The 27594-nt window shown below is 38.5% G+C and overlaps 1 protein-coding gene across 1 annotated transcript in view; it reads right to left on the reverse strand.

The window, feature by feature from the left end:
* The window catches only part of LOC126235761 (nuclear protein localization protein 4 homolog), a 267142-nt gene that overhangs the window by 64706 nt on the left and 174842 nt on the right, over nucleotides 1–27594 (reverse strand). Inside the window, exon 8 of the mRNA XM_049944557.1 lies at nucleotides 9597–9757. Coding sequence (XP_049800514.1) covers nucleotides 9597–9757 — 161 coding nt within the window. The remainder of the gene's footprint in view (nucleotides 1–9596; nucleotides 9758–27594) is intronic.

Below are 27594 nucleotides of genomic sequence, written 5' to 3' on the forward strand. Positions count from 1 at the left end.
AATTTGAAAGAGAGTATTCCAGTCAACATTGTCAAAAGCTTTCTCTAAGTCTACAAATGCTAGAAACGTAGGTTTCCCTTTCCTTAATCTTTCTTCTAAGGTAATTCGTAAGGTCAGTATTGCCTCACGTGTTCCAGTATTTCTACGGAATCCAAACTGATCTTCCCCGAGGCCGGCTTCTACTAGTTTTTCCATTCGTCTGTAAAGAATTCGTGTTAGTATTTTGCAGCTGTGGCTTATTAAACTGATTGTCCGGTAATTTTCACATCTGTCAACACCTGCTTTCTTTGGGATTAGAATTATTATATTCTTCTTGAAGTCTGAGGGTATTTCACCTGTTTCATACATCTTGCTCACCAGATGGTAGAGTTTTGTCACGACTGGCTCTCCCAAGGCCGTCAGTAGTTCCAATGGAATGTTGTCTACTCCGGGGGCCTTGTTTCGACTCAGGTCTTTCAGTGCTCTGTCAAACTCTTCACGCAGTATCGTATCTCCCATTTCATCTTCATCTACATCCTCTTCCATTTCCATAATATTGTCCTCAAGTACATCGCCCTTGTATAGACCCTCTATATACTCCTTCCACCTTTCTGCTTTCCCTTCTTTGCTTAGAACTGGGTTTCCATCTGAGCTCTTGATGTTCATACAAGTGGTTCTCTTATCTCCAAAGGTCTCTTTAATTTTCCTGTAGGCGGTATCTATCTTACCCCTAGTGAGACAAGCCTCTACATCCTTACATTTGTCCTCTAGCCATCCCTGCTTAGCCATTTTGCACTTCCTGTCGATCTCATTTTTGAGACGTTTGTATTCCTTTTTGCCTGCTTCATTTACTGCATTTTTATATTTTCTCCTTTCATCAATTAAATTCAATATTTCTTCTGTTACCCAAGCATTTCTACTAGCCCTCGTCTTTTTACCTATTTGATCCTCTGCTGCCTTCACTACTTCATCCCTCAAAGCTACCCATTCCTCTTCTACTGTATTTCTTTCCCCATTCCTGTCAATTGTTCCCTTATGCTCTCCCTGAAACTCTGTACAACCTCTGGTTCTTTCAGTTTATCCAGGTCCCATCTCCTTAAATTCCCACCTTTTTGCAGTTTCTTCAGTTTTAATCTACAGGTCATAACCAATAGATTGTGGTCAGAGTCCACATCTGCCCCTGGAAATGTCTTACAATTTAAAAACTGGTTCCTAAATCTCTGTCTTACCATTATATAATCTATCTGATACCTCTTAGTATCTCCAGGATTCTTCCATGTATACAACCTTCTATCATGATTCTTAAACCAAGTGTTAGCTATGATTAAGTTGTGCTCTGTGCAAAATTCTACCAGACGGCTTCCTCTTTCATTTCTTAGCCCCAATCCATATTCACCTACTACGTTTCCTTCTCTCCCTTTTCCTACACTCGAATTCCAGTCACCCATGACTATTAAATTTTCGTCTCCCTTCACTATCTGAATAATTTCTTTTATTTCATCATACATTTCTTCAATTTCTTCGTCATCTGCAGAGCTAGTTGGCATATAAACTTGTACTACTGTAGTAGGTGTGGGCTTCGTATCTATCTTGGCCACAATAATGCGTTCACTATGCTGTTTGTAGTAGCTTACCCGCATTCCTATTTTCCTATTCATTATTAAACCTACTCCTGCATTACCCCTATTTGACTTTGTGTTGATAACCTTGTAGTCACCTGACCAGAAGTCTTGTTCCTCCTGCCACCGAACTTCACTAATTCCCACTATATCTAACTTTAACCTATCCATTTCCCTTTTTAAATTTTCTAACCTACCTGCCCGATTAAGGGATCTGACATTCCACGCTCCGATCCGTAGAATGCCAGTTTTCTTTCTCCTGATAACGACATCCTCTTGAGTAGTCCCCGCCCGGAGATCCGAATGGGGGACTATTTTACCTCCGGAATATTTTACCCAAGAGGACGCCATCATCATTTAATCATACAGTAAAGCTGCATGCCCTCGGGAAAAATTACAGCCGTAGTTTCCCCTTGCTTTCAGCCGTTCGCAGTACCAGCACAGCAAGGCCGTTTTGGTTATTGTTACAAGGCCAGATCAGTCAATCATCCAGACTGTTGCCCTTGCAACTACTGAAAAGGCTGCTGCCCCTCTTCAGGAACCACACGTTTGTCTGGCCTCTCAACAGATACCCCTCCGTTGTGGTTGTACCTACGGTACGGCTATCTGTATCGCTGAGGCACGCAAGCCTCCCCACCAACGGCAAGGTCCATGGTTCATGGGGGGGGGGGGGGGGGGTCACCTGGCCTATGTTTATGTTAATTTCTGTGATCTCAGCAATTATTTTCAGTAACTATTCCTTTTCTCTGCCTCCTTTTATTTTACTATGACTTCTACTTTCCGACCTGTCTACCATGTAAAAGCATACACTTACTGCTGTTATTGATTCTTGCACTATGTTTCTTCAGCAATCCCTGTCTTGTTTATCACCCTATCTTCTGCCTTAAGTCCTCAGGTTTGCAAATCTTGTCCAACGCAGGCACCAACAATCAGTCTTTCCGTCTCATTCCATCTGGCAAGTTTCCCCTGACTTGGGATTCTGGGTGACTTTTCCATAACTCTCGCCATTCCTTATACCTCTCCAGTCCTTTTCCTTCATCCCTTCAATCCTTCTTCACAAGAAGGAGCCACTGGCTCCTAAAGCTTATATATTTCTAAATCTTTTATGTGTTTTTTCTTTTGTTGTCACTTGGTGAGTAGATTTTTTTATTAATCCAAGTATATTATATTTCCAAACATTGATTATTTTCAAGAATATCATATTACTTATCTGAACAAGCAAGACTACAAGAGCCCTTTCTTGTCACACTTAATTATTTCTGCCATATTCCAGGGTAAAAATATCTGTCATTAATCCAGATGTCACAAACTTACTGGTCAGTGCATCCTGCAAGTATCATTAACATCCGCAAAATCTTCACAGAGAAACAATAATGTGTATATTCTATTTGTTAAATCTGTACGATACAATCTTTATGTCTCATGTGACACGGTGTTTGAAGTAGAAGGTAAAAGTTTACTTGACACCTTCCCGAGAGTGTCCACTCCTTGCAAAGTAAGCGTAGACCAGATGTGACTTACATTCAAAGAAATAGTATTGATGGCAATTAAAAAGAGACAGTACAGACCCCCTTGGTACACAAAACACGTTGGTACAATGTCGCATAAGCAATGAAAAAAGGATGCCAGATTTAAAAGAACACAAAATCTCAAAGATTGATAATGTTTTACAGAAGCTCAAAATTTAGTATGGACGTCAAAAAGAGAAGCTTTTAATAGTTTCCACAATGAAACTCTATCTCAAAATCTGGTAGAAAGTCCAAAGAGATTGTGGCTGTGTGTACCAATTGCAAAGCACAATCAATACCTCCACTGCGTGATAACGATGGTATTGTTACTGACGACTCTGCCATTAAAGTGGAGTTACTTTTTCTGAAATTTCTTTACCAACAAACATGCATTAAATACTCCAGAATTTGGATCAAGAACAGCTTTCAACATGAGTAATTTAGAAACAGATATCCTCAGAGAGGGGTAGCGGGATTAGTGTACCTTGTGTTCATGTTTGTGATAGAAGACCATCATCTACCAGAACAAGTTTCAAATGTTGTAGTATCTGTTACTCCTCACTCAATTGTATGTTCAAGTGTGATTACAGTGAATCCTAAACCATAATATAATTCTATTCCTTCCATATCCATATTTACACTATTTCACAACTAATTTCTCCAGTTTCTACAGCTTTGACCATTCTCTTACACTGACAAAATTCTGTGTCTACATGCAATGAATACACCCTACAGTCACAGTCAGTAGATTTTCACTGTAGTACCTTTAACCACAATCTACATGGAGGGTGTTACAAAAAGGTACGGCCAAACTTTCAGGAAACATTCCTCACACACAAAGAAAGAAAATATGTTATGTGGACATGTGTCCGGAAACGCTTACTTTCCATGTTAGAGCTCATTTTATTACTTGTCTTCAAATCACTTTAATCATGGAATGGAAACACACAGCAACAGAATGTACCAGCGTGACTTCAAACACTTTGTTACAGGAAATGTTCAAAATGTCCTCCGTTAGCGAGGATACATGCATCCACCCTCCGTCGCATGGAATCCCTGATGCGCTGATGCAGCCCTGGAGAATGGCGTATTGTATCACAGCCATCCACAATACGAGCACAAAGAGTCTCTACATTTGGTACCGGGGTTGCGTAGACAAGAGCTCTCAAATGCCCCCATAAATGAAAGTTAAGAGGGTTGAGGTCAGGAGAGTGTGGAGGCCATGGAATTGGTCCGCCTCTACCAATCCATCAGTCACCGAATCTGTTGTTGAGAAGCGTACGAACACTTTGACTGAAATGTGCAGGAGCTCCATCGTGCATGAACCACATGTTGTGCCGTACTTGTAAAGGCACATGTTCTAGCAGCACAGGTAGAGTATCCCGTATGAAATCATGATAACGTGCTCCATTGAGCGTAGGTGGAAGAACATGGGGTCCAATCAAGGCATCACCAACAATGCCTGCCCAAACTTTCACAGAAAATCTGTGTTGATGACGTGATTGCACAATTGTGTGCGGATTCTCGTCAGCCCACATATGTTGATTGTGAAAATTTACAATTTGATCACGTTGGAATGAAGCCTCATCCGTAAAGAGAACATTTGCACTGAAATGAGGATTGACACATTGTTGGATGAACCATTCACAGAAGTGTACCCGTGGAGGCCAATCAGCTGCTGATAGTGCCTGCACACGCTGTACATGGTACGGAAACAACTGGTACTCACGTAGCACTCTCCAAACTTGACGTGGTCAACGTTACCTTGTACAGCAGCAACTTCTCTGACGCTGACATTAGGGTTATCGTCAACTGCACGAAGAATTGCCTCGTTCATTGCAGGTGTCCTCGTCGTTCTAGGTCTTCCCCAGTCGCGAGTCATAGGCTGGAATGTTCCGTGCTCCCTAAGACGCCGATCAATTGCTTCAGACGTCTTCCTGTAGGGACACCCTTGTTCTGGAAATCTGTCTCGATACAAATGTACCGCGCCACGGCTATTGCCCCGTGCTAATCCATACATCAAATGGGCATCTGCCAACTCCGCATTTGTAAACATTGCACTGACTGCAAAACCACGTTTGTGATGAACACTAACCTGTTGATGCTACGTAATGATGTGCTTGATGCTAGTACTGTAGAGCAATGAGTTTCATGTCAACACAAGCACCGAAGTCAACATTACCTTTCTTCAATTGGGCCAACTGGCGGTGAATCGAGGAAGTACAGTACATACTGACGAAACTAAAATGAGCTCTAACATGGAAATTAAGCATTTCCGAACTAAAATGAGCTCTAACATGGGAATTAAGTGTTTCCGGACACATGTCCACATAACATCTTTTCTTTATATGTGTGTGAGGAATGTTTCCTGAAAGTTTGGCCGTACCTTTTTGTAACACCATGTATATTGGTGCTAATCCCATACAGACTCCTATCTGTAAATCTCCTTTGGTTTTGATGTCCCAGAGATGATGCGATACACTATCAAACCATTCAGTCAGATCAGAAAACAGCTTATGTCTCAAATCAGAACACAAATAATTTAAGAAAGAATGATAGTCACATGGGAGAACTTAAAAGTATGCTGAGTGACTCATATATGTCATCCTCTCAACTTCATTGAAGAGATCCATTAATGAGAAGTCTGTTTTCAGTGAGACATACAATGATTACAAGAAGCAGTAGAAATACCTTAATAAGGCAATAAGCAACAGACCTGTAACACATACAATGTTACTACTGAAGCTATTTTTCTGGTGAAGTGAATCCCTTTGAAAAGACTATGCTGTTTGTCTTCAGTGTTAAAAATTTACAATTCCAATATCTATGTAAAAAAAAAAAACCATCATGGTTTCACTGTTTCCTGCTTGTTTCTGAGTCCCAGGTCCACCGTACCAGTAAAGTGACGGTTGTTCTTCCAACACATCCTTCAGTACGACATGTATGTATAGCTGTTGATGTGGGAAGCCTAAATTCTTCGTTCTTCACCTCGTACTGTTTCTAACCCCTTTTCACCTCAAGATCCTCTTTCTCACTAGGTTTTTCTCAATGTTATGAGAAGGATCATAATATTGTTACATTCCATACTGGATTTTCCACTGTTAGGTTTTACTCACCCATTTCATCTTTTAGCATTGGCTTCAATTACCTTTTTCTGTCAGCACTTGCATGGCCTTTGCATCACTTTTTTTTTTATCGGTCACACAATCCCCAACCTTTTAAATAACCCACACTGAGCTCTTTCATATTCCTCTACTCTGAAATTACCTTCTTGACCCCCCCCCCCCCCACACACACACTTCTCCTTATTCATATAATTTTATCTTGCTTATCACAAAGATAAAACCTATCCTTATTTGTAGCAATTACTCAATATTGTAAGTCTCTTTTTGTCACTATAAGATGCTTAGTTCATTATAATGATGAACTTTTTCACATTTTATTAGTCACATGGTACAATTATGGCCAACACAGGGGCAACATTAAAGTGCTCCGAGATTTCTTTAACCTCTCTACAGTCCACATAATGAAACAGAAACTAGTGTAACTGACTCCTGATCTATGAACCTTGCCATTTTGCGGTGATGTGTGTACCTCAACAAGACAGATACCAATACTGCTGGTGCAACCAAATCAGATAGTATACATGGGGAAAGCAGACTCCTGAAGAGGGGCAGCTGCCTTTGCAATGGCAGCAGTCCTGATGGTTGACCTGACCTTGTAATGTTAGTCAACATGGTCTTGTTATGTTGGCACAATGAACAGCTGAGAGCAAAGGAAAATTACAGCCATTACATTTTCCAAGAACATGCAGCTTTATGGTATGGTTTAATGATGATGGCATTCTCTTGGGTAAAATATTCTGAAGGCATAACAGTCCTCCATTTGAATCTCTGCATGGGGGCTACTCAGAAGGATGTTGTCATAAGAAAAAATAAATTTGACATCTATGAGAAGAACAGTGGAATGTTATATCCTTTAAGTATGTAGGCAGGTTAGAGAAGTTGAAAAGACAAATGGATGGGCTGAAATTACATATAGTAGGAATTAGTAAAGTGCGGTGGCAACAAGAATGGAATTTATGGTTAGGTGAATACAGGGTAATTAATGCAAAGTCAAATAGAAATAATGTAGGAGTAGGGCTGTCAACTGATAAGAATGCAGAGGAGTACTGCAAACGGCATAAAAAACACATTATCATATCCAAGGCAGATACAAAACCAAGAGTCACCACAGTAGTACAAGTTTGTATGCCAAGTAGGTCCACTGATGAAGAAGATATTGAAATAACGTGTGATGAGATAAAATAAATTACACAGTCCATTAATGGCGACAAAAATTTAATTATGAGAGAGGACTGGAATACCACAGAAGGAAACTGGAGATAAGGAAAAATAATAGGAGAACAAAGACTGGGGGAAAAGGATGAAAGATGGAAGCTGTCTGGTAGAATTTTACAAAGAGCACAGTCTACTGACTGCAAAGAAGAATTACGAAGAAAGGTTTATAATCACTGTTTTATAAATAGTAAAACAGAGATTGAAAACCAGATATTAAGCTGCAAAATAATTCAAAGAGCAGATTTTGAACCTGTCCATAATTTATTGATCATGAATTACAGATTAACACTGAAGAAATCATGCAAAAGTAGGAAATTAAGGAGATGAGACCTGAATAAGGTGAAAGAACCAGAGGTCACAAGATTTTCTACTGGAGTATTAGGCAACTAATGACTGGGAGAGGAGAAAAAATACAATAAAAAAAATGACATCCTACTGCCGCCTTGGGCCACAAGTATCACAGCACTATCCTCCCCATACTGTTCCTCCTTTCCACCCCTCATTGCACCTAAACCCTTGCCTAGCTCACCTTTTCAACTTGCCATTTCCCCCAAAAATCCCTAGTAACACTGTTGTCAATCTTTCCACCACAACCTTCAGTTCCACCGAAGTTTCAATCCTATTCAGAGGTCTCACCTTCACCTAAACCCAAATTTAACCATGCTGGACTTGTCAAAGACCTACTCTCCTTCTCCCGATCCCAGCGATGGAAGCACTTCTTTGTCGCCAATCCCTCCAACCAAAACCAACCTAATTCCAACACTGTACCCTGCCTCTCCAACACTGTACCCTGCCTCTCCCAGTTCATACAACCATCCAACTGTGATTATCCCTCCATCCCACCTAACCACCCACTGGTCACCTTCCTGGAGTTCTTTACCTTCAGTTTGGCCTCACTATCCTTTCCCAGGTCCCTTCTTCACAAAACCAACCTTTCAGCAGAAGAAACATGAGGTGTGCTTGCTTGTGTGTCTGAATGGTGTGCATTTCTCTTTTGCTGAGGAGTGCTGTGGCCGTCTCATCTTTATGGTTAAGTGGTAATCTATCTTTTCCTCCAGTGTTGGCTAGGTATATCTGACAGATGGAACAGTGCAATCAACAGTGGATCAAACAGAAAACAAGACAACACCCGTTATATGTCCTTGGGTAACAGATGATCTACTGTATTTATTTGAAGAAAGCAAAACATACAAACATGCAGCATAAATAAAATTAGAGAAACCTTTGAAGAACAGAGAAGCAGTCGCATGAATGAAAAATCTCAGATGGTAAGCAGGTACTAAGGAAGCAAAAGGGAAGGCTGAAAGGTCGGATATATAGAATTTGGATTACACAGAACTGTTATAGCCACTTGGAGTAGATGACATTCCCTCAGAATCACTGAAACCTTTGGAACAACCAGTCATAACAACACAGTACCACCAAGTACGTGACATGCATGAGAAGGTGTAATTTCCTCAGATGTAAAGAAGTCTGCTTCTGCAATGCTGATATGAGTCAAGAAGGAGAACACCAAGCCACTGAGGTGTGAACTGAAGTTTGCATTACAGAGGGAAACCATACTGTGATATTCCGTGTAGCTATGTCAGCCACAGAGCAAGGCGGCACAACAGTTCGTGCATCTACTTAGTGAGCAGGAGATCCATCCTCGATACAAATTTTAATTCATTGCTTTGTCCTGTTTTCATTATCACAGATAAAGCTGACACTTAATATGACTCTGAAACATGTAATTTATCTAATTAATATATTATTTATTGTACACAGTGTTATAAATATTTATTAGGTGTTTCACTTTTTTAAATTTTTTAGTCCTCTTTTTTTTTTTTTTTTGTTTCAAAGTTTGTTGTTAGCCTCCTGTGGAAAGTACAAACTCATTCAATGACAGAGTATTTTTGGCACACATGGCCCCACAGAACTTTATTAATTAAAGGCATGTAATATTTCTTCTGCATGGCAATCAAAGGTAAATAAACAATTCTGAAGTAAAGTAAGCTAGCCGAAACAGAAAACAATTTTATCTGGGGCACCAAACTGCTTATTTAGATACTAATTTAAATGCCTTGTATTTTCAGGCTTACAAAATAATTTTTTTAATGTGTACAATCATTTGTAACAGTATGAGGAAGTGAGAATGAGTGAACACCTACCTTGTAGTAGACATCTGGCACGTACTGTTTGTCTGTTGATTCACGAACATAACCAAGTTCTGGTGCATCTTTTGTTGGGACAAGACAATTGTCTCTCACAAGAGCCATGCACTGATTAGAAACACTATATCCTTCCATATGGACTTGATTGCTTGCATCACCTGTAGAAAGAATGAAATATAAAAAGTAAACAAAGAAGTACTCTAACTGGTGACAAAGGTAAACTTCAACATGTATACTTTATGCAATGAAATTTCTATCCATGTACAAAACACGAATAACTGAATGTTTCCATGGCAATGAATTGTCTGAACTGCTACAGAAATGTAATGTGTCAGCTCCCAAACTGTGAGCAATAATTAGTAGGAGCAGTATTTAGTTCATACAGGGAGTTTAGTTTAATCATCTTATTACACACTACTGTGCGAAAGCTAACACTAGCTTTCCTTTTACCCTTCGTTCAACAGTGCTTTTTAAGTCTGTGTATTTAAAAGGACTATGTTAATGTGAGATACCTTGGTAGTTCAGTCAATTTCATTAAAATTTAAAAGCTTTAGATCTTTTCAATTCTTCGTTGCTTAATTAGCACAAGATTAGGTGTATGGGAATCTGCAGCTGAGTGGCACGATAATTTATTCAAACCATTATCAGTTTCGAGATTTTCAAATCTCATTTTCAGTTCTATGAAATTATAGTATTTGGTAAATACATAACGGGGGGGGGGGGGGGGGGGGGTGTCAAAAAGCTTCTAGCCTAACAAATAAAGAATGACAGAAGTTTCATGTTTCATAATACCAATTTATTTTTCAATATAATACCCATGTACACTAATACACTTGCTGGCACACTCAGACAACTTCTGTAAACTATTAAAATAAAAGTACTTCGATTTCGAGTCCAACAAAGCATTCACAGCATCAATCACTGCATCATCATTGTCAAATATTCATCCTTTGAGGTCTTTTTTTAGGTTTGGGAAAAGAAAAATGTCTGATGGAGACAAACCTTGAGAATATGGCAGATGATGTAACAATTTTCAACCCGCAGTCACGCAGAGTTTCCAGTGTTGCAAGGGCTTTGCGTGTCTGTGCATTGTCTTGATGCAGAAGAACTCTGCGTGCCAATTTTCCGTGCCTTTTTTTTATCTCTTTTCTCAAACAGCATAGGAGGGTGCAATAGTATGATGCACTGATAGTTATGCCCTTTTGAAAGTAATCCACTACAATTACTCCTTCTGCATCCCAGAAGACCGAAGCCATCACCTTACTGGCTGATTTTTGCACCTAGAATTTTTTTGGGGTAGGGGATGAATGATGTTTCCATTGTTGTGACTGTTGCTTTATATCAGGATCAATGTGGTGAACCCATGTTTTGTCCATTGTCACATATCTTGCAAGAAAGCCTTCTTCATCCACATAAAATTGGCGAAAGTTCTACACAACACCGCATATGCTCCCGTCTCTAATCTGCATACAAGTCTTTTGAGACCCACCAAGATGAAACTTTCCGCATTCCCAAAATATCTAAAACAATACCATGAGCACACCCATGGGAGATTCCAAAAGTAGTTACAATGTGCTGCAACATTTTGACGATCCTGCAAAATCGTATCGTGAATTGCAGTCACTGTTTCATCAGTGGAAAGATGACAGTCCTTCTGCTCCTTGGCGCATCTTCCACACTTGTTCTTCACATTTGAAGTCGGACACCCAGTTTTTCACTGTTGAATAAGATGGAGCACTGTCCGTAAGCGTATTCTGCATGTCCTCTGCAATTTCCTTGTGTGTCATTCCCTTCAAATGAAAATATTCAATCACAGCACGGCTCTTGATTCTCTCGGTATTTGCCATTTTGCTTACACTACAGTATACAATGCATTCTAGTGGCAAAACTAATGAAGCTGGAGCCACAAAATTTGACTTGCATACCCACAAAGGGTCACCACAAAAGTAGGTGGTGGTGTTTGTGTGAGACATTATGGTAACTATCTCAGGCTAGAAACTTTTCGACCGCTCCTTGTATTATCAAATATATCATTTCATACATCTGAAGCTGGAATTTTAAAATCTCAAAACTGATCGTGGTTTGAATAAATATTAGAGCAACTGAAGCAGATCTCTTTAAATGAATTATCATGCTTACTTAGTTTTATAGCCATGACAACAGAAACTGTCCTGAAAATAAAACTGAACTGACACAAATCACCTCACCTTGTGAGACTGACACCCTGACAGGTCACGATTTATGAATCAGGAGGAATTGCTTGTCATTGGAAAGCCCAAAATAGAGAGTACGATGGAAATGCACTTGGTGTAGCTGGTTGCAAGACGTGGCTCCTGTCAGCCCCAATACGCCTAGTGTCTTGGTTCAAAAACCATCCTGCTTATTTCGGAAGCTGGTTGATGCTCTGAAGAGCACTAGCCTACCTTGCAGAGTGAAAACATAGCTTGTAACACTTCATACTGCTCCCAAAACTGACTGTGACCCCTCTGCCTGGAGCAGAGTGGAAGAATAAATTCAGTCACACTATCAATTCTGTAATAATTATGGGGATTTCTTGGCTTGCATTATAGGGTGAAGAATTGTAAGATCCCACTTCTCTGGTCAGGTGTGCAATACATTATGCAAATAGCTCCTCATTTTGCAGAGCACCTGTGGCATGCAGGTGAGGTTTCTTTGTTAAATAAACAGTTCTGTATGACGGATGAGTTACTGGGAGTATTACAGCACACAGTCACATTTGTTATGGAGGGGACTACGCACAACTGCAAGTCCAGAAAAGAAAATATAAATTTAACATTCATTAACTGCAGAAGCACTGAGGGCAAGGTTCTAGCATTACTCTCATTCCTAATGATAACAACGAGTAGGTAATAAACAGAAAGACAGCTGCAGCCAAAAAAACAAAATGATTCAAAGAACAGGAAATTTGGAAAATTAAATAATTTTTATAAAAACAATTTTTTAAATATTTATTTATATCATTTAATAGTAAAAATAACGTCATTTCAGAAAACATACAGTACAGTTTATTTTTTGAAGATAACATCTGGCAGGTGAGCTCCTTCTCTAAGCAAATATTCCTGCAGACTCTAAGTCACATTACCCATGGTTTGATATAACATCTTAACTGGAATTTCAGCAAATGCTTCTCGGATCTTGACTACCAATTCTTCTGTTGTCACAGGTCGACTAAGGAATACTTTGCTTTTAACATGAACCCACAAAAAGAAATCACAAACTGATAAACCAGGGCATCTGGGAGCCCATTGAAATTACACATTCCCCAAACAACTGGTGTAGAGCAGCCATTGATATCCACAGTTTGAGTGATGTTGATCCATTTAGTTGAAAGTAGGCTGTATCAGTAATTTGTGGAAATCTCTGTAGTTGTTGCAGAACAAAGGTTTCAGGCATGGTGACATAACACTTTGTATGATATCCACAGCTTGTTAATAAACTCCTCATCCTTGTTTATCTTTTGAAGCATTAATTCACAAACTGATGTCGCATAACATGATTATTGAGGTTCAGTTCCTGGATGATCTAGAACTTGTATGGATGTCATTGCAAGTTGTCGTCATCATCATCTTGGACAGTATCCAGCCTCTGGCCGTGTCTGTTTGGAACATAAGCCTCTCCATTGTCTTCTGTCTTGCCACCATCTCTTCATCTTCACCTTGGTCCAGTCTTTTCCTTTCTTCTGGACACATTCCTCCACTCCTTTCAGCCATCTGCCTCCTGGACTTCCTGTTGGTCTCTTTCCTTCCAGTTTCATTTTGCATATCCTCCTGGGTATCCTCTTCTCCTCCATTCACTTAACATGCCCATACCATCTCAGCCTGTAATGGTTCCACCTTCATTAACTCCCTCTCCTTTCTTAACTGGTCTATCTTTGTCATTCCAATACTGTTCTTCAAGAATTTCATCTCACTAGCTTGTACTTTGCTTTTCTCTCTTCCTTTCATAACCCAGGTTTCGGATGCATATGTCAGTATCGGGACATAGTATGACCAGTATATAATCTTTTTACTGATTTGGGGTACACCCTTGCTCCATATCAGGTTTCTGATACTCTTCCGAAATGCTTCTGCTTTTCTCCCCCCCCCCCCCCCCCTGTTTATTTCTCTGCCGTTTTTTTCATCTTCCTGTACCAGGCTTCCTAGGTACTTGATACTCTCCACTCTCATCAATTGTTCCCCACCAATCATTATTCCAGTTGTTCCTCTCTCCTTTGTACTTGCTGTGATAATCATCTAACTCTTACTTATATTAAATTTCATCCCATATTCTTGTACTGTTCATTCCCATACATCCAACTGCTCTTGTACTTCTTCTTCCTTATTCCCCCAAATCATCAGATCATTTGCAAGCACCATAGTTTTCATCTTTCCTTCACCAATTACTTGTGCTACTGTACATGTTATATCATCCATCACTACAATGAAGAGTAATGGTGAAAGTGCACTTCCCTGCCTCAAGCCATTCTTGTGTACAATCAAAGCTGATCTCTCTGCTCCCACTTTCACACAGCTCACACTTCCATGGTACATTTCCCTTATCCCCCAAATAATCTGTTTTGCTACTCCTCTGTTCTCCAGGACTTTCCACACTTTGCTTTTATGTACACTATCATACGTTTTTTCAATGTCCAGGAAGGTCATTAGTAGATCTATTCCATATTCACAAAGCTGTTCCTGCAATTGTCTTACAGCAAAAATTAGAGCCACCATGGCCTTCCTGTTCTGAAGCCATGTTGCTCTTCTCTCATCCCTCCTCCTAATTTTGCCTGAGTTTGTACTTCCTAAATTTTTTCAAAAATCTTTGCACAATGACTCATCAATGTTATCCTCAGACAGTTATTGCACTCTTTTCTATTCCCTTCTTCCAACTTTATGGGATCATCTTCTGTCTCCACACAATTTTCATTACTTGATACAGTCACTGTATCCCCACCTCTCCTGCAGCTCTCACCATCTTATTGCAAGTCCTTTACTAAAATTCTTCAAATACTTTAACTATGTAACTGTAAAGATGCTGAGTGACAATGGATTGGCATGTACGAACGGTTTGCACGTGGCTTGGAGGTTTCCATTGCAAACCAGTTTCCTTGACATAAGTATCCAAGTTATAATTGCATGTGCTGATAGAACATGATTGTGGCAACCTAAATTGTTCCTGTAATACACTTTGACTGCAAATGCACATTGCACACCACTCAAAGTATTCACGACAATTAAATGACAAGGTGTCATTGTCAGGCTGGTGTACGTTATTCAGTGCTACCAACACACCTTTCAAAATTTAGTATTTCTTTGACCCGCCTGTAAATAGCAGTGAAATACGAAATTCCAAATGGAATGCATGCATAGTGATATACTGGACACCAGTGTTGTAGGAGTATTTATTGATATAAAAAGCTGCAAAATGTCTTGTGAAAAAGTACAGTCAGAATATGAGATAATCTGAGTGAGGAAAAGTATCCATGGGGGGCCAAAATAACAACTGTTTTTGTAATGTCCACCCACTTCAAGCACTGAAGCTGTCGAATGCTTCAGAGAAAGCTTGGATAGTATTGTGCATAAACTCTGAATTCATGTCAAAGTAGTAATACAACATTTTAATGTGCCATCTAATCACACAAATTTAGAGTAGAAAGGAAATACAAAGAATCTTGCAACAATGTAATAAAATTATTTTCTGAAAATTAGCTATAGAAAGTGGTGAGGCAACCCATTTATGTAGGAAGCACACTTGATCGGCGGGCAACAAACAAATTCACAATTTTCAATCAGTGAACACAGAGAGACGAATCACAGATGCCAAATATTAAATGAACTCACTAAGAAGTTCACATGTTGAGTTGCAAAGAGGCTCAATGAAGAGACTGTTTTCATTTTGCAACTCAATGTGTCATCTTTATGATGAGTAGCAATCTATCCTTCTCATAACTGTTGATTTCCAACTTGGACTTTCCAGTGTTTAAAAATGCTGGAAAGATATTTCTGTGAGAAAATGTTTAGAAACTAGCTAAAGAGTCAGCAACATATTTTCAGCTCTGGGGAGGGCCATGTGGAAGATCTCTAGTAAAAATTCAGACATACTATGGGCCATGTGCTAGATAAGTTTGTGCTGTGCTCGTTAGTGAGGGATGAGAACAATTTGGCATGATTCCCTAACACTATTACAAAGTTACAATCAAAGCAGAGAGAGATGCACAGCAGATTCAAATTAAACTGAATGCTTGCTGATAAACAAATGCTCAAGAAGTTTTACTCCTACGTCATCAGTCAATGAAACAGAAGTCATTTTTCTAGATGCTCACTGAGCATGTTGACACTGAAATGGAACACATAAAATGGAGGCTAACATTTTATATTGTCTTTCAAAGTGGTTTCACCAAAATACATCACAAAATAGTTCCTACATTCAACAGATGCAAAAGTTACCACTACATAAATGAGTGAGCATGAAAATGAAAATTTATTTTAATTGCTTGATTAGTGTAAAGGTCACATTAGCTGCTGTGATGCCCATTATATTTTATATCAAACATGTAGAAAAACCAGATCATAATGGCAGTTTATCACTAGACACCAAAACAACAAAGTGTGCCAAGTGGATGGAAAAGTCGTAGGGCATTCCAATCCCAAAGAAACACCACAAGATAGATACACAGAATTATAGGTCTATCTTGTGATATAATTTGATTCAACAAGATGTGGTTTTCATAAATCCAAGATCAATTGTGACCAATCATTCTATTCCAAATTGATTGCTTTGATGAATTGTGCTTTGTCTATTACAACCTACATTCAACAGGATAAACATTGTTTCTGATATAACATAACACTTGCAGTCACTACTTGAAATCATCCAAGCTTTCCCATACTGATTCTTTTACTTATCGTTTCTGTATCAGCCTTCTTTGTGTGCTTAAAGTTTTCATATTTGGTTTCCCTTTCAGAAATCATCCTTATGTTCACTAATATGTACTGGAAGTCAAACCATGCCTTACTTGCTGTGACATAATACCTTTTGTGGGCAATGGCTTCCATCAACTAAATGCTACAAAGCCTGATAAGAGAACACTGCTAATCTTAATTTTTTTTGTTTTTGAAAATATCTTTTGAAGCAACTGATGTATTTCCATCAAAGTATGAGGTCAGAATGCCTCACTTCTGACAACTAGTTTCACTTAAAGGCAACGTTTTCATTACTATTTATTAATAAAAACACTGATGAAGACACATCAATAACTTTCACAATACTTTGCCTAGACAAAATCCTACCACTGTTTTGTAATTCTCTACCCAAACAGAACTGTTTGATGTGTATCATGACAGCTTTATGTTATATTTTTACTGTGACATTTTTCTTCTGATTTTCTTTGGTATGATTTTAGCCACTTCCACCACTTTCAAGCTGGTTCAGTCGAAACATAACTGAGGGTGTCCCAAGTGCTGCAGTGTGGGCTGTACACATCATAGGATGCTGAAACGTGGTAGGTACATTCCTTAATGGAGCAGGCTAAATAATAATAATAATAATAATAATAATAATAATAATAATAATAGTTCCATATTCTTCCACCAGGTGAAAATATGGTGCTCTAAGCAGTTACCATGTGAAATGCTTTCTGTTCTGATCTCAGTATGCTGTTTATTGCTCCGTGATGTATGTTGATTTCTTTTGTGAATAAAGTGTTGATGTAAAAGGTTAAGAAGGCTGAAGTTTTCTGTATGGAACACAAGGCTATTGAGAAGAAAGACCACACACAACTGGTACAGTTGTTTTATTAGAACAGCAGCACTGCATTATGGGAATATCGCCAACATAAACAGCTGTGAAGAGGCTCCTTGTCAATAAATGGGTTACAGAATATGATCATGAAATCTGGAGAAACAAGTGAGATAGGTGATGCTGTAAAGAGAGGGAGGCAGCCCATTCCCACTGCAGTTGTTGTTGAGGTTGCTGTAGCTATAGCCGATCATGCAGCACAAGCCTCAAATTCTGCAGCAGCAACATGTCAAGCCAGTGAATCGTCAAGTTGTCGGCATTCCAGTCTGTCCTCCACTATGCAGTGATGTTGAAGACTGTGTAGTTACTCCACCAAGACCATTAGCAGTTTCCTGGCCCTCAACCTGTTCAAACTAGTTCATGCCAAATTCCACTTAGCAGTTAGCACACGACCACCACTCTATATAGAGAGTGAAAGCTGCATTCAGTAATGGTAGCAACCTTCCAGAAACCTTACTACAATTAATCTCAAATCAGAACTAATTGCTGTGACCATTATGCTCAGACAGAAAAAAATCCCAACACCAGCAAATAATTAATATATAGTAATGAAATTTCAGGATTTTTTTTTTTTTTTTTGTCTGGGTTGCATTCAGCTCTGAGTTAATTTTTATGAACAATGCAGCATCTCAAAGAACAGTGCTGTCTGCAACTCAGCTCGTCATGTCGTCATGCAATCTCATGTACTGCTGAGTGAAGAACTCTGTACCTGCCTGCTGTACATTCTCATCCAACAGGAATTGTCGACCATTCAAGGCCTCTTTTAAGGTACTGAAGGCATGGTAATTTCATGGGGAGAGAGCAGGACTGTAGGGTGAGTGCTTGAGTGTTTCCCACTTGAGTAAGACTGGCCTCACAAATCAACTGGCATCCTGTTTCGAACTGCAACCAGCACAGAACCTGGCGTACCAATACACAACGGTAGTTTTCAACAGACATGCTATCCCATACACATTCTTCATACTCCAATGGATGTCTATTGGTGTTTGTTCTTTGGCAGTCAAGAAAAGAATAACAGCATGTTGATCCTATCTGGATGAATTTGGAAATCTTCTTCTTCTGTAGTGGTCAATCCAAGGATTGGTTTGCAACAGCTACAATGGCAGCTTGTCTCCATTCTGTGCGTCTTTCAGCTTTTCTCTTCATTTCTTTATAGGTGTTACATCCCACATCTTTCACGATTTGATCCATGTACCTCAGTCATGGTCTTCCTCTTGGTCTTTTTCCCTCGACATATCCCTCTATGATTGTGTTCAGGAGTCCTTTATGTCTTAATAGATGGCCTGTAAATTGCACTCTTCTTTTAACAATGAAACTCCAGAAGCTTCTCTTCTCACCTGCTCTTTCCAGAACCACTTCGTTTGTGATCTTGTCGATCCATTTTATTTTGAGCATGCGTCTATAGCACCACATTTCAAAAGAATTTAGCTTCTGGTCTTCCTCTGTCCTGACAGTCCATGTTTCACACCCATAGCATGCCACACTCCACACATATGATTTCAAAAATCTTTTCCTGATTTCAAGGTTGATGCTCTTAGATGTTAATATGTTTTTCTTCTTGTTAAAAGCAGCCTTTGCTTGAGCTATTCTACTTCTCACTTCTGCCTTGCTCCTTCCATCCCTGGTAATATTACTGCCCAGATAAGTAAATTTATCAACTTGTTCAAGCAGTTCATTGCCTACATGAACTTGGACTTTCACTTATCTTCTTTGTCGCATGCCATTACTTTTGTTTTTGCTTTATTAATTCTCATATTATATTCTTCACCCATAACTTTATCCATTCTATTCAGTAGGACTACAAAATCTTCTTCACTTTCAGCCAGGACAGCTATATCTTCGGCATATCTTATCATATCTATTCGTTGGCCATGAATTACTACACCTGTCTGTGAATTTTCCCTTACTTTTTTCAGCGTCTCTTCAATGTATACGTTAAAGATAACAGGGGATAGTGCGCAACCTTGTCGGACACCTTTCCGTATCTGCACCTCTTCTTGTTTTGTCCGTCCACGGATAACTGCTGTCTCGCTTTTGTACAGGTTCCATGTCATTTTTCAATCTTTATGGTCTATTCCTACTTTTTTGAGTACCTCAAACATCTTGTTCCATTTAACATTATCAAAGGCTTTCTCTACATCTACGAAAGCTATGTATGTTTTCAGGTTCTTATCTAGTCGTTTCTCTATTATTAGTTTTAGAGCAAATATTGCTTCTCTGGTTCCTCTATCTTTCTGGAATCCAAACTGGTCTTCGGAGAGTGTAGCTTTGACTTTTTGTTCTATGCGTTTTAGGATAATTGAGGTTAATATTTTAGAGGTGTGAGTAACTAGGCTGAGTGCCCTATAATTTTCACATCTTGTAGCATTTGCCTTCTTTGGAATGGGGATCATAATGTTTTTCTCAAAGTCTGTAGGAATTTTACCCTGCTCGTACATGTTGAAAACAAGATTATACAACTCCTGATTCAGTTTTGCTCCTCCAGATTTCAGAAGTTCGGCTGGGATATTGTCTATACCAGGCGATTTGTTGTTTTTCAATTTTTTCAGAGCTAGTTCAAACTCTTCCTTTAATATAGGTTCACCTATGTTGTGTGCACCTACTTCTGTTTCTTCTTCCATGATGTTTTCAGACAGGTCTGGAAATAATCTTACTATAATCCACATATCCATGTTTACCGCACGCATGCTGTAAAGACATGAATGCCAAACTTTTCCCTTGCCCACATGGCAGTACTTACATACCTGCATCAAAGTTGCACTACAGTATATACTGCAGCAACGCCCTCGAACAGAAACTTTTTGATTGGTCCTCATACAATACACAATGAACAGATCTCACTCTCACTGACACAAAGGAAATGCAAATAGGTAAATCGTCTGGACTGGATGGTCCTCCTAAGGAATTATTTCAGCTTATGGATGAAAAAAGCAGAAATGACAGATTTGTGTAATGTGGTATACAAAAGTGGTATGTGGCCAGAAGACTTCGTGAAGACTGTGATGGTTCCAATCCCCGAAAAATCATGTACCATGCAATGAACAGGATGTAGAAGAATAAGCACAACCTCTCATGTTGTCTAAGTTATGCTGAGGGTAATGAATGGTAGACAGGTATGTATAATGGAAGAGAATGTAGGGGAAAAGCAATTTGGTTTCAGAAAAGGAAGATGTACAAGAGATGCTAGTGCAGTAATTAGAATGATTGGTGAAAGATAAATAGAAAGAGAAAAAGGAATGAGTTTGTGATTAACAGATCTTTGACTGAATGAAATGGGACAAGATGACGAAGATTCTAAAACTGAAAAAGGTTAAATGGAAGGACAGGAGACTAATTAAGCAGTTACACATAAGGCAGAAAGCAGCCATAAAGCTGAGAAGTGGTGTGACAGACTGGTTTGAAACTGGACAACAGTAAGAAAGGGTTGCTCTCTTTCACCAACTCTGTTTACCATATATATTGAAGACTTGGCAATGTAGACACCAAAAGCAGAGAAGGAAGGTGTAAGCATAGAAGGCTGAAAGATCAACTCATCAGATCTGCTGATGATGGTACTGCTTGGACATAAAACAGTATCTTTATAAAAAAAACACTATCCACAATTGAAGAAGGACAGCTAGAGTATGGAATTAAAATCAATACAAAGACAACTAATGTGATGGGAGTACATGACAAAGACGACATGAAAGTGGAAACACCAGAAAGTCAAACTGAAGAGGATGCACAGTACAGATATTAGGGGAGCATGCTAACACATAACAGAATGAGTGGAGAGAAAGGGAGGGAAAAATCAGGAACTGCAATGGGAAAGCTTGCTTTTCAGAAACGGAAATGCTTATTATATAGCAAATGGGGGTTGGAGTTAAGAAAAAGGTTGGATACATGCTTCATGTGGAGTGTTTTTCTGTATGTCAGTGAAAGCTGGGTGTTGCAGGAGAGAGACACACAATTTGAGCCTTTGAGATGCAGCTCTGGTGGAGAATGGAGAAAATAAAATGGTTGAACAAAGTGAATACTGGAAAGGGAAAAGAAACAAAGAACTCTCCTATGACCTTTGTTAAACAAACGAAAGCAGACCGTATGGGACATATACTGTGAGGAAATGGAATTCTGGCAAGAGCTACCAAAGGTGCAATGAAAGGACAGAAGAAAATAGGAAGCAGAAAAATAAAACTGCTGGATGAAGTGAGCAGTTGGTCTGTAACAGGTTCAGATGCAGTCATGAACCTGCCAATATATGGAATACTTAATGTATTGGAGAATTACAAAACATATTTTGTGCTCCACACATGGTTACTTGTATGCAAACTGAAAAACTGCATAAGGAGGTGACACCATTAGGAAACTGCTAGGCAATGTTTAGAGACTTGCAGATGATCATAGCTCTGTGCAAGAATTGGTAGCTGTCCTAAGCTGAGATATAGTATTATTATTAACGTTAATTCTCCGTTAATGAGAGCACTAAAACACAATCAATTTTCATGACACTTTTTTCTGCCTGTTTCTTTTTTCTTTCCAAGAAAATGAATGGAACTAAAGATATAGGAAATTATACTATGATATACAGTGGAGTAGAACAAAGCAAAAGAGCACAAGCTGGGGTTGCCTAATAATAAATAAAAAATGGACAAACATTGATAAGCTATGCATGGATAAATGAGCATATGTGTAGCATAAGATTATGATTTCTGGAGGATGTCGAACCTGTGTAGCAGTGTATGCCCAACAGGAAGAGAGAACGAAGGAAACCAAGACGTTCTATGAAGATCTACAAAAAATACTAGATAGGATAAATAAGAATGACTATATTGTAATTGGAGGAGACTGCAGTGCAAGAACAGAAAGGGAAAGAATAGATAATATAGTTGGCTATGCCGGAGAGACTACAGTCAACAGCAATGGAACCATGTTAAGAGATTTTGCAACTTTCAACAACTTCAGAATATTAAACTCTTTCTTTAAACACAAACACTAACACAAATACACATGGTCCCCCCAGAGGATTTAGAACCATAATTGACTACTTCGTAGCAAACCCAAAAACAGCTGTTCTATTTCAGGACGTGCGTGTATATAGAGGGTATGACATTAACACACAGACCACTTCCTGCTACAAGCAAAAGTTGCCCTAAAGCATAGAGGGCATAAAATACGTAAAAAGTCCCCAGAACAATCAAGGGAGGTATATAAAGTCTACTTACTAGAACAGGAGTCAATCAAGAATCTTTATCAAAGACACTTAGACACAATAATGAGCACAATCACAGAGTATTGAAACCGAGTGGGGAGAGATTAAGAACATATTAAGAATTGCAACCAGTGAAGCTTTAGGTAAAATGAAACACAGGAAGAAGAAAAAAAGGCCACATGATTTGGAGAAAAGAAATTGAGGAGGCTGTTGAAATAAAGAGAAAACTATATGAAAAATATCTACAACACTCAACTCAGGGGAATAATGAAGCATACAAGAAGCAGATAGCAGAAATGAAAAAACTCAGCAGGAAGCTCCATCAAGACAGTTGGGATAACTTTGTTGCTGGGATCGAAAATCCTGTCCATGGGAGACAAACATTTGCATATAAAATGTAAGACACTTGAATAACAGTGAAAAGGATGTGGCAGATATCAATGTAATAAAGAACAAAGAATGACTGCATTTTTACAAGGAAATGTGGACTGATGAAATGAACACAGGAAATGATGAAAATCTTGAAACAAATCCAGATAATCTTGAATTCCAATAATTAGAACATGCTCTCAGATATGCAAAGAATGAAAAGGCAGTAGGAAGTGATGGCATTAACAGTGAACTAATAAAATATTCTTCAGTAGCATTTAAAAAAAGGTTCCTCAGATTTTTGGATTCAGAAAGGGGAGAAGCTGCACAGACAACACATTTATGTTACAGCAAATTATAGAAAATCATAAGGAATTCAATAAAGAAACACACATCCTTTTTGTCTATTATTTACAGGCTTTTGACAAAAAAAAGTAAATAGACAGCTACAGTGGAAAATTTTAATAAGAAGAGATGTACCAATACACATTGTACAGGTAGTTCAAAAGATCTATGCTAATACAAGAATCCAAATAATTGGGATGATGAAGAAAAAACAAAGGTTATTGATTTAGGAGTTCGACAAGATTGCAGCCTCTCTCCATTGATTTTTTAATATATACATTATACATTGATGACATTATATGGCAATGGAGAATGAAACTGAAGATCTATACATATAACTTCAGCCAAAAAGATTACATTACGACTTTGTTATTCACAGATGACCAAGTGTTAATTTTGAATAATGAAGATGGACTGCAGAGAGCTGCCTACGAACTATACCAAACATGCCAGATATATAATATGAAAATATCAATACAAAAAACAAAAGTTATGGCTTTCTGTGGAAAAAATCCAGTAAGAACAAAAATATTTATAGACAACAAGATTATAGAGCAAGTAGACAGATTCAAATTTCTAAGAACCATGCTGTCATACAGGGGAGACCTACATCAAAAAGACAAAACTGAGAAATTCAACTACTTAAATGACATTATCAGAAGGGCCTTCCAACATAAAGTAAGAACCGAAACATATCTAAAATTTTATAAAGTTATGTCAGTACCAACATTATTATATGGAAGTGAATCTTGGGTAATGATAAAGAAAGATAAAATAAGATTACAAGCCAGTGAAATGAAATTCCTCAGGTACATAGCAGGATACACCAAGCTACATTAGAAAAAAAATTATCAGGAAGGAATTAAATATTTTCGATATAAACAGTAAGGTTGGTGAATACCGACAAAAATGGATATCCCATGTGTTACAAATGGACAAAACAGGATTACCAATACATATTTGGTAATGTACTCTGCAAGGTAAAAGATGCATTGGAAGACCTGCAAAATGCTGGAAGGACCAGGTGTAGCTACAACAGGCTGAGGGAAAGCCTAATGTATGATGGAAGAAAAAGAAGAAGAAGAAGAAGAAGAAGAAGACACTCTCACATATTCACTGCACTACTTCTTCCTCTCTTCTGTACATTTCTTTCCTGTTTTCTTCTCTTTGGATGTTTGCTGAAATTTCTGTTTTCTGATTTTTTCCTCTGCATTTTTCTGTGTTTGTTCATGTCTTCTATGGAGATATTCAGTTTCTTGAGGTCTTCCATGGTTTCCTTTACCCAGTTATTTTCACTGTATTTGTTGTCAGTATGTTAAAAATTTTCTTGGTCAATCTATTTTTGTTCATTCTACATATGTCTGTGTCTGTAGAACTTTGCCCTTCCTTTCTTGATGTTGCATGTAATTGTCTCTGTCTGTACAGTTGTTTTATCTTTCTCAGTATTTTCCTCTCTCATTTTTCCATCTCCTTAACTTTCATTCTTCCCTTGATTACTGTTGTTTCTGACACACACAAGGCCTCTGATAAGACTACTGCACTGGAGTGTCGTAATTTGGCATTGATGGAAACACTTCTTTTGTTGTAATGGTTCCATGTAGGCTTGTATGCTTTTTGTAGTTTTGTGATCCTTTCTTCACTGGATGTTGCATTCAGTCCTGTTTTCTGCATAATCTCTCCCAGGTATTTGAAACTATCTACTTGTGTTATCTTTCCATACTTTGTTACCAGTGGACATGTGTCTGGATTTTGCATATTTTCATACGAGTTTTGTAATCCTGTTTTGGCTGAGATTTCATGAAGTCTCTCTATAGCTTCCTTGACTTCTTCTCTGTTATTTGTTATGATGGCTGTATTATCACAAAGACCATCATTACATGATGACAGTTCTATCCTTGTGTCTCCCCATCTTTACCACACTGACTGCTTTGTCCCATGTCCTGATTATTTTCTTGAAAACTGAATTAGATAGAATGAGTGACAACCAATCTCTCTGCATTTGATTTCAAATGGTTCTGAGATCTCTCCCATAAACTTCACTTTGGATGTTGTATTTGTTAATGTTTCCTGTATTAGCATCCTGGTTTCATTGTCCACTTTCATTTCTTCCAGTGTGTTGAAGAGTGTTTCTCCATCTATGGAGTCATAAGCCTTCTTGAAGTCGATGTATGTTATTGTGGTGTACCTGGACTTTCTTGTTGTCAATATTGTTCTCACTATCTGATTTAACAGGGCTTTTGATAGAATTTTGCGTGCCACAGGCAACAGTGAAATTCCTCTGTAGTTACTAGGGTCAGTTTTGTCTCCTTTCTTATGAAGGAGGTGTATTATCGCTGACTTATATTCTTCTGATACCTTGTCTGTTTCCAAGATGTTTTTGATGATTCTGTGTATTTTGGGTGTGATGTATTTGTGATCTAATTTCCAGATTTCTGCAATCAGTCCATTTCCTCAAGGTGCCCTGTTATTTTTCAGTGATTTTATTATTTTCAGGATCTCCACAAGTGTTGGTGGTTTGGAAACAAGGTTAAGTTCTGTTTCTCAAACTGTAGGATCTGCATCGGTTTATCACGGTTCAGTAGTGTGTCAAAAGTACTGCATTAGTATTTCACAAACCTTTTTCGGGTTTCTCTCCAGTGTTCCATCTTGTCTTTTGAAGCATAAGCTTGGTGGTTGCTATCCTGTCATATTTCCTCTGAATGTTCTGTAAAATTTTCATGTGTTTTTTGTTGGAGGCCTCTTCAATCTCTTTCAATATGTTGTTTTCATAACCTCTTTTTTTCTCTATGGATTATTTTCGAAGGGTCTTCTGTATCCCGTTGGAATTCTTCCCATTTCTCGGAAGTGCTATGGCTGTCAAATTTTCTCCAGGCTTGTATTCTGTCTTCTGTGGCTCTCTCACATGTCATGTTCCACCATTTGTTTTTTTCTTTATCTCCCCTTCTGAAAGTTCTGTCCAGTTGTTACTGTCAATTTTCTTCATTTTTCTATTATTTCTTCCTTATTTAATCATAGATACTCTGGGTCTGTTCGCAAATTTCTGTTGGTTCTGATAATTTGTCTACTGGGTATAAATTTCTCTTAGTTTGGAGTAAGTGGTAATCGATTGGAAAAAATTCCTGCAAAAGTTTATCAAGTTCTGTCCATTCTTGTTTGTCTGCTTGTAGGCCGTGTGTTTTCCTGTTGTGTCTTTGAATTTTCGTTCCCCACCTAATTGGGCATTAAAATCTCCTAGTAAAACCTTCACGTGCTCCATGGGGATTTTATGGATGGTTTCTCCCAGATCTTCCCAAAAACCTTCTATCATTTGCAGGTTTTTCTTGTTGTAGTTGTGTGTGGAGGCATGTGCATTGATTAGTGTATAGGCTTTCTTTCCAGATCGTATCATGAGTGTTGATATTTTTTCTGATTTTGATGTGCCATCTATTACAGAGTCCAGTACTGATTTGTTTACTACAAATCCTGTTCCAAAGAGTTTGAGATTTCTTCCTGGAATAGTTATGGCTGGTTTCCTCTTGTATATTCTGTAGTTTACCGAGTCAGAGTGGTTCTCATTTGAGAATTGTGTTTCCTGTATTGCCAGAATTTTGATATTTAATTTATCTATGGTGTCCGTCATTTGTTTCAATTTACCTGGTTTCAGTAGTGTGTTCATGCTGAGTGTTCCCATGTAAACTATTTTCTTAGTTTTGAGGAGTTTTTGAGAAGCTCTGATTCTTCTCGTCATGACATACCTGACCCCTGGAATCCAATGATAAGGTCTATTACCATGCCTTATTGACTGGGGCCCAGGGTAGTGGATTCTTTCCCATTGTTCTGTCATGATTATTGGTTTGTATTGAAGTTTTGTTGGTGAAATACCAAAGGATTTCACATAATTTTGACTGGAGTTTTGAGTTTCAGAAGATTCAACCACAGCTGAGCTCACAGAACCAACAGACGCTGGCCTGTGTACCGGTGACTACCACACAGACGTTTCCAGAGTTTGGGATTTCACTTGTAACCCTCGGCAGGGGTCCTCACAGAGCACTACCACCTGGAGCGAGATGGACCCAGGTTTTTTTTTTTTTTTTTTAATGAGGTTGTTACTCCTACCCCTCCTCCTTCCTCATCACTTGCAAGATGAGGCCTCAGGCTTGGGACCGGCAATAAATACATGTAATATAAAATGTATAAATATGTAAAAAACATCCAATATAATTTGAGTTTGTACATCTAGGTGTACCTGTCCTGGGAGATTAGAAGTGGGACCACCATATAAAGTAAGGCATTATTAATTAATTATACTCCATCATC

This window comes from Schistocerca nitens, chromosome 2, assembly GCF_023898315.1.
Source record: "Schistocerca nitens isolate TAMUIC-IGC-003100 chromosome 2, iqSchNite1.1, whole genome shotgun sequence".
NCBI classification, from domain to species: domain Eukaryota; kingdom Metazoa; phylum Arthropoda; class Insecta; order Orthoptera; family Acrididae; genus Schistocerca; species Schistocerca nitens.